The following is a 10,655-nucleotide window of genomic DNA, read 5'->3' on the forward strand; positions in this document are numbered from 1 at the left end:
CATCGTATCTTCTTCCGTCATCGTGTCTGCTTCGGTCACCAGGCCCGCTTCGATCATCGTGTCTACTTCGATCATCATGCCTGCTGCCTTCATCGTATCTTCTTCCGTCATCATGTCTGCTTCGGTCATCATGCCTGCTGCCTCCATCGTACCGACCGGCACTGTAACCCCCGTTCTCCTTCCTGCGGTCGTAGTGGCTCTTGTAATAGCCGCCTCCACCTCCACCTCTTTGGTAATTATTTGAGGGGAAACTCCTTGACCGGGAGTGATCAACGTGTCTCTTTCTGTACGTGTCCTTTGAGTAGAAAGTCTCTCTTCTGTTGTTGTAGCCACTTGCGTCCCTGGTCGGGTCATTATCGCCTTTATCCTTATCATTTTTGACATCCTTATCTGCAAAAAAAAGAAAAAAAAAAAAAAGGGAAAAAATTGCAGTAGCGCGCGAACAAAGTGTGTGTTTGGTGCACGTGGGGAATGCGGACAGCACCGCACAGAGCGACACTTGTCCCACCGGGTACGAACCTACTATCTTCCTCTTCTTCTTCCGACCAAACTCATCATACTCTTCGTCGTCCGAGTCATGGACTCTCTTTTCGTTACTTCCCTGAATGTCGTAGTGGCCTCCACCTTTGCCAGTCCGTACTTCTTTACTCCACTTGGGGTCGCTTCCCTTTTTTTGGAACTTCGCCTTACTACACATGTTACATTTTTCTCTCTTGGCCCAATTAATGTTGCCGCATTCGTCACACTTCCAATCGTTCGCTTTGAAAAGCACCTGTTTGGGATTTCTTTTCACTGCGGGGTAGCGGGCGCCGCGAGTTGGGAAGCGGGGGAAATGGGTGCGGCGTTGAGTGTAGTGGTGTGAAAAGTGACGCGATAAGTGATCCGCTAAGTGATGCCACAAGAGTTCCGCTAAATGATCCGCTAAGTGATGCCCATTTCGAAGCTCCCTTCCACGTGGCAGACGAAGCGGCGACGGGGGATGGTGAGGGTCAGTACACGAGACACCTATTCACATTACTCATGGTGCATCACCAGTGTGCCATTTTAAAATCATTACTTGTGCTTTTTGGCCTGACTCTGTTGCATCGGTTACAGTGTGTTCTCTGAGCCGAGTTTACAATCCCGCATCTTTAAAAATAATGTTGATGAAATGCGTTTCTTCATTTTTTGCGTGCAGTAAAGGTGTGCGCTATGCACAGCGATGGTTTACGCAGCTACGTACCTATATGTAACTGCACGCGTGTATGCCCCCCCTTGACATTCCCGGGGTGTTGTGCCCGATTGGGCGTGCACCACGAAAGGGACAAGCGGGAGCGCTTAGCCATGGCCAGAGATAGCTAGACGCAACAATGCATTCTTCGCGACCCATAGACCTGCTCGGAAGCAGCGAAGGGGTTGAAAAAATTTGACATTACTTTTCGTCCGAGCATATCCAGTCCCCCGTTAGTTCGTTGTCTGCAGGAAGGGGGAGGCGGCAAGGTGAGGAAGCCGCAAAAAAAAGGGGATACAAAAAAAAGGTTTTCCTAATGCACAAATGGGAGTAGCCAACAATTGCGCAACAACGAATGACAACATTTGAATTTGCAAAAATTTGCGAACAGCATTGCAGACGGGGTGAAAGAAAATGCTAAGAAAGGAAGAGTGCCACGTGCGGGGGACACACTGAGAGATACCAACTGTGAGAAACAACACCATACGCACATCAAAATTGTTTTAATGGGCTAACCTATGTACTTTCGATTATCCATCCTATTCTTTGCTTCATTTACGTTCTACGTCCCTTCGGTCTACTACTCCAGTTTGCTTCTTCGTCTGAGTAAGAATTTTTTTTTTTTTCTCTCTCTCCTTTGGGACTTGTTTGCCTTTAAAAGGGTGTATATAACATGGGTGGCTCACAACCGTTTCAATCGCAGGGGTAAAAAATTAAGTCGCGATTTGTTCATGGGTTCGTTAAAATGGGAAAAGCGGTGCACACGGTTGGAACGGGCGGGTACAAACAAATAAAAACATAAACACAGGCATAGGCATAAACATGAACACAAACATAAGCAGAAACATAAACACAAACATAAACATTCATATGACGCCAAAGCGGCTGCTATCCCTTCTCCGGAGGGATACTGTCGCCAGTAAAAATTCAATTTGACGTAGTACATTCACATGAGGGCCTCGACTGATGCAGGGGGGGATGCCAATTTCTGGTACTCCCTGTGCGACTTATTCGCATTGCCTGTGACGTGCCACTTCTAACTGGTAACTGCTGCCTTCCTCCTTTCCACTTGTTCCGTCGCGTTTTTTTTTTTTTTTTTTTTTCCTACTAGTGCCACTAGAATGAGCACTATATTTAAGGCTTTGAAAATCCGGATTATCATTTCGGGCGGTGGAGAAAAAAATGTGCCTAATGGGGTCCACCCACCCCCGAACGTTGGTGCACCAAAATTAGTACAAAACAATTCTAATTGGAAGGACAAAAAGAAGGAAAAAAAAAAAAAAAAAAAACGCCTCCCTTTAGCAAACTGCAAAGGGATTCCTCCAATAAAATCTTCCTACATTAGGTGTGTCATTAGATGGCAGGTTCCCCAACGAGGTGTTGTTACTTCTCCTTTTTTTTTTCTCTCTTGCCAACACTTTAGCCATTTTTTTACAATTCGTACCCTTTGGTGTCATTTTTTTCTTCTCCATGTGGTAACTTCCCCTCTGTTTGGGCATTCGAAAAAAAGAAAATAGATAAAATTTGCAAAGACGTTGGCAAGTATCTCATTTATGTCAGAAGGGGGTGTTAAATGATGCGGATAGATCCCGTAGGATCGGATGGGGTGATGGGGATGCCCCCCTGCGTGCGCCGATAGGTACACCAGAAAAACATCCGTCTGCATAGGCACCAGCAAACACTACGTGTGATGAAAGCAGGAACAAGTTTCCATTACAACCATCCACCATATTTCTACAAAAGGGAGCGTTGCCAACCTACAGTGGGGTGGGTGGATCCCCAATTCGACAGCATTGTTTAGAAGTAAACACAGTGGCTGAAGGGACCCACCCGCGCCGGGAGGGGATATGTCTTCACAAGTCTTCCCTCAACAGGCCACCCAGGCCACAAATAGGAAGAATACGCGCATTTTTTTTTCCAACCTACTTGTCCTTCTGGGCTGTGTTATATATATTTTCTCCGACGCCTTCTAAGTCAAACTGATCGGCATTGGTTCTAACCTGCGGTGATGAGTACACATCGGGGAGTGGAAGCAGTGTGATAGGGATAACGCAGTTGTGACTTGCAGCTCAGTGGAAGAGCGTCCATATGTGGGAATCAATACATACTCTACGGAACATGCGCAATACACGCACTACAAACACTACGCTCAATGTACTCACTGCGGGAATGGTTCCCCGTGCGCCTTACCCGTCGCCTTACCCGTCGCCTCCCCTTGGGCACATATCTCGTAACGTACAAATTGGACCCCTTGACTGGCCTTAAGCTGAACGAGTGCTTCCGTATCATTTTCTTCCCAGACAAATGTAGGTTCCGCTCATTCTGTTCCCGCAGCAGTTGCAAGTCCACCACTTCTCCCTTCAGGTAATCGCATAGAGTGTCTTCGTAGTAGTGCATGTAGCGGTCCTTCCAGTAAAAGTACAGCCTTTAAAAAAAAAAAAAAGTCATATTTATGTGGGCTTATGAAGACAGAGATGTAGGGCCCATAACACTACCATCACGACGGTGGCGCGTTTGTGGGACTACACGGTCAGAAACACACATGAAGCCCTCCAAACAGTACGTGCGAGTCCACTTGCGGAAGACAGATCGGGGAAACAACAAATTATATTCGACCTCTTGGTCATCTTCTATATACGTTTCATCCACCTCCCCCGTGTCCTCATAATTGGCATAAACGTTACTGGAGTAGTCGATGCCCAGATTGTCCAGCAACTTTTTTCGACTCATTATTAACTTCCTCTTGGCGACTCTTGATGCGTACATCATGATGCTGTTTTTATTTTCTTCCCATTTTCTCAAATGTTCCTCCTTCTCATTTTTGAAATTTAAAAAAAGAGCATCCAGGGTATTCCAGTCTACTCCATAACTGGAGCTGTAACACCACAGATTCTGCAGCCTCCTTTTATTTACTTCGATATGTTTCTTGTTCATGTCAAAGGTGTCGCTCTCTTCGTCCTTCTGCCTTTCCAGTAGGAATGGCTGCAGTCGGTGGTTGTAGACTAACGGGTTTGGCCACAACACGTTTCGGTCCGGGTAGTTGAATTTTTTGAAATTCGAATTGAGGTAATACATTTCGGAGTTGCCTTGGCCCGCTGCCCCCCCCGAGTCTGCCGCTTCCCCCCCCTGCAACATCTCACCGATGACGTTCTGGACATCTCGCTTGTTCAGGTTCCTCGGGCTGGAGCATTTTATTTTTATCTTCACGTCCATGTGCTCCTTTCTGATGAACCTGCGGAGCTCGTGCGGGCAGTCCTGCGTGTCCCCGTGGTCGTCGTAGATTTCGTAGAAGGACTTGGCGTGCTGGTCAACGTGGTCATGCTGGTCGTTTTGCTCCTCGTCTTGCTCCTCGTCTTGCTCGTCCTCCTGCTCTTCGTCCTTCCCCTTTTTGGGATTGTCCTGACTCTTACGCTGGCCCCCCTTCTCACCGTTACTGCAGACGTTCGCATTGCACATCACCTCCACATCCCCTATCGCACCTCGATCTGCGCTTTCCCCCTTCTGACAGGCCCCTATACCACGTGCGCTGTCTTCCGTTCCACCAACGCTGGAGAAGTGTGCTGCCCCCCTGCATGTCACTTCCCCGGGGGCTCTAAACGAAGTCGGTGACCGCGGTTTGATTGACCTGACTAGCCCGCTTGTCCCGTTTGACCCGGCTGTCCCGCCTGTACCGCTTAACCTGGTCACTGCCTTTTCTCCCCTGCCTCTGGAAAATTCTCGAAAGCGCCCCTCGTGGAATTTACCCCCCACCTTCCTCCCCACAAGCTGTACATTCGCTCTGCTCCTTTTTTCACAAAAGGGGAAACATTTTTCACTTTTAAAAAAACAGAAAAAAATCCATTTCCTTAAATTATTCATTTAAAGCAATTTTACGTTTGATTAAAAGAAAGAACGCCAAAGTGGACTTTGCAAAAATGAACACCTGAGTTGACTTCCCTCATCAGTCCTCTTCGCACAAGATGGGAAAAGCTACAATTGAGGAGTGGCGTGAGGAACGCTACACAAGTGTGACGGTTGCTAAAAATAACGCGATAAGGTGCTGATTTGGATGCACGTCATTACATACTACCACATGCTTACGTAGATTGGTGCCCCCCTTTCTTTTTTTTTTTAAGTTCCGACCCGTGGAAGCAACAAAGTGTGCGACTGGTTGGTCTTCCTAGGGATGGAGATGGGAGCCATCTCCGCTGCCAGAAAATTTACCCTTCCAGTGGGAGGCACATTCTGCGTCAATGGCAAATAGGGCCATAAAAAGGGGATCCAAAATGAGAGAAGCACCAACGGATGTTGAAGCGTGAAGAGTCATTGCTAGAAAAGAAGCCAAGGAGGTACTGCCCTACATGTGCAAATTTCTTTTTCTTTTTCAAAGCGAGTTACGATGGCCCCAAACAACCACTAAGAGCATTCACAAAGGGTTGCAAAACGGGACAAGTCCTCTACAACGTCATTTTTGTGGGGCTCCCTAGGCGAAACGGTCACTTGTTTTTTGCGCCCTCGTCTGCTGCCAAATGGTGGGAAAAAAAAACAGCCACGGGGAGGGGCGGCGAAATGTTCTTAAATGGGGGAATATTTTAATAAGGCACCAAACGGAAGTTCTTTTTTTTTTTTTTTTTTTCCAAAATGAAAATGCATTTGTATGAGCTTCGCTGTGGCAAATGCTCACGGGTTGGTATTAAAAAGGGGGGAATCATTTCAGGGGGCCAGAAGGGGAGCCCAAAAGTGGGCCAATTGGGTAGGTAAAGGGAAGCCAAATGTGTGTGCTAAAAATGTGAGCAAAATGGGTGGCCCCCCAAACGGGACGCGAGACAGACTGTCCTTTGCTTCTGCGTATGTGCGTCCCATGGAGGGGGAGAAACCCTTGGGAGGGAAATAAGTACGTAAAAAAAAAAAAAAAAAGAAACAGGGCCACGAAACGGGCGCGTGCACGAACTGATGTCCGAATGAGCACGTTCAAATAAGCATGTGCGTGCCGTCTGCCTAAGCGCTCCTGGGCTCCCCTAACAACGCTGAACGGACTTCCTCTTCTTCACATTAGTAACATTCTTGGGGCAGTAGGGAAGCAAAAATAAAATGTTTTTTTGTTTCATTTCGGGCTGTGTTTTATCAGCGTTGTTATTAACACAATCGGCGACGTTCGGAGGGAACAGATCACTGCTGCCTACATGGTTGGTGCCTGCCTCGGTGGCACCACTACCTACGACGTGCATGCTCTCGTTGGCTGCCTTCTCACTTTTCACATTGTTACAACTATACAGGGTGCTGTTGCTACTTAGGTGTACGTTACTTCCTAATGTGTCCTTCCCATTGGGGAAGCTATACACATCACCCGTTGTGGTGGCGTTTCTATCCTTCTCCGTTTCTTCTTTTTTTACATTACCTGATTCGGAGTCGGATTTGTGGTGGAAGAAGTTGGGGCTAGGGTTGTCCTCCTCTTCCTCGGTGTCGAAGGGGTCTTTCGCACCCATGCCGTCGGTTGCTTCTCCGCTCTCCTCCTCGTTATGGTTCCCCTTATGGGTATCCCCGTGATTGGCCTCCTCGTCCTGCTTCTCGCTTTTGGGTTCCTTTTCCGCCTTCGGCTTCTTATTCTGCTTGGAGTTGAGTTTCGTGGTGCTGTCGTTCGACGCCTCCCTTTTCTTTCCCTTCCTCTTTGGCTTCATCTCCTTCTGACTTTGACTTTCCTCAATCACCAGTTTGGTGCTTTTCTTCGTGCAGGCGGTAAAAAAGTTGTCCAGGCGTCTCTGAGTGGTTACTTTCCTGGCCTTCAACAATCTGTTAATATAATTGGTAACCCTAACTTCGTTAAAATTGTAGTCCTTGATTAGGAAGTTTTTTAATTCTTCAATTTTGGGTTCAGCCCAGTCAATTTTAACCTCCTCTTTGGATAGAACTTTAGGGTTAATAAAAGAATCCCTAGCTTCTACAAAGCGGAAGTTAGAAGGAACTTGGTACTTATTCTTGTCAATGTTTTCTATAATTTTCTCAATGCTATTATATTCCTTTATGAGATTGTAAGCCGTCTTGGACCCGATTCCTTTGATGGTATCACAATAGTCGCAGCCACACAAAATGCAAAAATCGATAAACTCGTTCATGCTTAAGTTTAATCCTTTTAATACTTGTTCCAGGTTAATTTCGGTAAGTATGTATCCTCTTTTGCTAGAGTTTTTATTTTTATTCTGATTGGCTGATGACGCATTGGCATTTAAATTTCGAATTAGGATCTTGGTTCCGAACACTAAGGCGTCTGCGTCTTCCGTGGCTGTTGCGTGTGCTAAATTGTACTTGGTTAAGAATGCACACTGCGATTCCGCTTCGCATGGGGCTTCCACAACTGGGATTCCCATTAGTGTTAATAATTTCTTCGCTTCTTCATTTTGCTTTCTCGTAACCCTTACTGTCCTTCCACTTTGTTTCTTAATTTCTTCTAAATTTCCTTCCTCTTTAGCTTTCTTTAATAATTCTTCTGCCTTTTGTCTTTTCTCTCCTCTTTTTTCTAACTCGGATCCTTTCAGCTCAGGGGGGGCTCCGTCAAACACGTAGATCGGCTTCAAACCATTCTCCATTAACTTTATGCTTCTCGACATGAGCCCCGATATGTGCGAAGTGGTCTCCCCCGACTCGTTCGTCAAATTTCCATATTGCTCAGAGTCCCTTATGGCTATTATAAATTGGTACAAAGACATGGACGCATCGATGGCGACCACTCTCCCCATCAGGTTCTCAATTTTTATCTCCTTAATCGCGTTGGGCGCTGCGTCGGCGATGAACTTGGTCAGGCCTTTAATTCCCATCTGGTCGCGGAGGGGAAAATGGTCAATGAAAGGTGCTGGTTAAAATGGTCGGTGAAGAGCCTCGGTGAAAATCGTTGGAGAAAGTGGGTGGACCGCCTTGATTTTCTTTGCTCTACACGGGGTTGCGGCTCAGGCAGGGGTTACACAACACTGGCCGCCTCGCTCGTGCGTTGTATTCTCGTGGATAATCACTTAGCACGTTTTCCTTCTTTTGCAAAATGTTCAACGCTGGGCTGCTCTTCGCTGAGATGCCCCATATTTCACGACGCGTCGCGACTCGCCGACGCCTCGGCAGTTTCAATTTCTTCCACCACGCGTTTATTTCAACTCTGCTTTGGAGAACGAAAGAAAACGAAAATGTTCGATATCGCGCCGACGTTAAAAAAGGGAATATATTGCATCGTTTTTTTTTCCCACACTTGCGTTACATTTTTTTTATTTCGTTTTGCATTTTCTCCAGCGTTGACGGAAAAAGGGGAAGAAAAAAAAAAAAAAAGGAAAATATATATATACTTTTGGAGACTTAAAAATGTAGCAAAACACTGCGCACGCTTCGAACTCCCCTCCCCCCATTGAATCAATTACTGCAAAACTTTTGACGGTAAAAAAAAAAAAAAATGTGTATGTTTTTATTCCTCAACTTTCTCGCAAGAAAGCGTTCCGAAAATGCGTAACAAGTAGGGACGAATGTGTGACTACACAAATGTGCAAGTATACCTCCTTGCGTACACACCATGTGGGGTTCGAAATATAACGCGGCAGGGCGATGGGAAGCAGGGAAAAGTGTCACATCCTTTTTTTTCTTTCGGTCCTCCCCTCTAATGAAGCACACATAACGAAGCTATAAAAATGTAAATACTTAATCACACGCGTGCATACACACTGAAGAGACTGAACGTGTCGTGCATATCTTCACCCACTCATGTGGATCTTTTGAAGGATTTTCTCCTAAGTTATAAATTGCCACTTGTCTATATGGCAAGATCGGCATTTATTTACGCGTTTTTTTTTTTTTTCTTAGTCCAAAATTGTGAAAAAAAATAAAAAAAAAAGAGAGAAGAGGAAAAATGTATAGTGACCACATACTCGGCTCATTAGACATATTGTATATTTTCCCCATTTGGGCAGATAATTCGTTTGAAAAAAATTAGTCATATGTGGGGTGAGAGAGAGAAAGCAAAAAGAAAAGCGGCCATTTGTCACTTAACAAGTGTGTCATGCGGCGAATAGAAGCACTTTTTGTTTGTTCCCCCCACGATTCTGTTATCTTTCGAATTCTTCTTTTTTGGCGTGTTTTTCATTTACGCCACTGTAAGATGTATCTACCGTCTAATGCTTCATTTTTATCCTTACGCAGATTCTGCTTTGTCAAAATGAGAAGCATTCCCCAAAGAGTGGTCTTCCGTTTTATGCTCACGTCAGTCTTAACGGTAACACTAATTTTTGTTTCCACGTTGGTTTTTCTTTTCCTTCCTGAATGAACCAAATGCACATCTTTAACTGAGCCAAAAAGGAGAAGGTCGTAGTTGGAGTGACACACTAGGTGTACATATTCACTGTAAACCGAATGGACTTGTAAGAAGAAAAAAAAAAAAAAAAAAAATATTCCTTTGGGTTTTCCCCTTTTTTTATCACCTCGCCTTGTTCGAATGAAATTTTTTTAAATGCATTAGCTAGAGTGAAGTTAGTGAAGTGATCCATGAGTTTTTCTTCCAATACGGGAAAAAAAGTAACCATGCGAACTGCTAACTGGGGGTAGTGTTCGCCATTTTTGGTGCATAAAGGAGGGGTAGCGCCAGTGTGTCATCCTAATGTAGGGACAAATTGGACAAAGAAAAGGGCCAAGAAGTGGACACTTAGATGTACATAAACATATATATTACTCGTGCGTGCGCGTGTGCCCCCTTTTTAAGGCGTCTCCCCCTTGCCAGAAAAGCACCAAGTGGGTTCTTCCTTTTTATTTTTTCACACACAAAAACGCCCGGAGGTGTGGCATCATTTCGCTGTGCAAAGTGAGGAGAGAAGAACTGGCGATTCGGTAGCCACTTGAACCCTTCCTTCGTTTTTAAAAATATTTTTCATAAATGGTTCTTTTTCATAAATGGTTCTTTTTCATAAATGGTTCCTTTTCATAAATGGTTCTTTTTCATAAAGCGATCCTTTTCATAAATCCTTCTTTTCTGTAAATGCACACTTGAAAAAAAAGAAGCATGCACGAAATTTTCACAAAAAGGGGACTCAACTGACGAGTCTTTAACAGCCATGCTGAGGTGTTGGCTGTCAAAATGGGTCAGCATTTTCTGTTAAAAATGTGTTCTATACGCCAGGCTTCCTTTTTGCTAGGAGGCTTTTCCCTTTCACAGGTGAACTCTCTTCAAGTGAGCTGCTTGCCAAAATGGGCGACTAAAAACTGCTGGTGTAATTTTCACACTCTCCATTTTAGCAGCAACAACGGAAAATAATGCATGTACGCATGGCAAAAAAAAATGGCCAACACACAGACTGACATTTTGCCAGGAAGTGTTCCATAAGACAGGAAGAACAATTGCTATAACAAAATGTGCTTAATGCTCCCTCGTTTTAATAGAATGCAAATAAAAAAATGAATCCCTTTCTTAGTTGTTCTGCATACACATGCTTTGGTGTTGGAAAGA

At 45.0% G+C, this 10,655-nt stretch overlaps 3 protein-coding genes across 3 annotated transcripts in view; all 3 read right to left on the reverse strand.

Annotated features, from left to right (window-relative positions):
- C922_04549 (hypothetical protein) overlaps positions 1–1,748 on the reverse strand; it is a gene marked incomplete at both ends in the record, with an annotated part of 2,083 nt that extends 335 nt beyond the window's left edge. The window contains 5 exons of the mRNA XM_008820132.1: positions 1–390; positions 520–792; positions 1,058–1,128; positions 1,416–1,455; positions 1,727–1,748. Of these exons, the coding sequence (XP_008818354.1) occupies positions 1–390; positions 520–792; positions 1,058–1,128; positions 1,416–1,455; positions 1,727–1,748 (796 nt within the window). The remainder of the gene's footprint in view (positions 391–519; positions 793–1,057; positions 1,129–1,415; positions 1,456–1,726) is intronic.
- Positions 1,749–3,132: 1,384 nt separating this feature from the next.
- C922_04550 (hypothetical protein) lies at positions 3,133–5,068 on the reverse strand (the record flags this gene model as incomplete). Its single annotated transcript, XM_008820133.1, has 3 exons — positions 3,133–3,210; positions 3,413–3,635; positions 3,786–5,068. The coding sequence occupies 3 exons, from the start codon at positions 5,066–5,068 to the stop codon at positions 3,133–3,135; spliced, it is 1,584 nt and encodes a 527-aa protein (XP_008818355.1).
- Positions 5,069–6,207: 1,139 nt separating this feature from the next.
- C922_04551 (flap endonuclease 1) lies at positions 6,208–8,001 on the reverse strand (the record flags this gene model as incomplete). The annotated part of the gene is made up of 1 exon (XM_008820134.1): positions 6,208–8,001. One exon carries the CDS (start codon positions 7,999–8,001, stop codon positions 6,208–6,210), a length of 1,794 nt encoding a protein of 597 aa, XP_008818356.1.
- Positions 8,002–10,655: the final 2,654 nt, after the last annotated feature.

This window comes from Plasmodium inui (assembly GCF_000524495.1).
Source record: "Plasmodium inui San Antonio 1 unplaced genomic scaffold supercont1.25, whole genome shotgun sequence".
NCBI classification, from domain to species: domain Eukaryota; phylum Apicomplexa; class Aconoidasida; order Haemosporida; family Plasmodiidae; genus Plasmodium; species Plasmodium inui.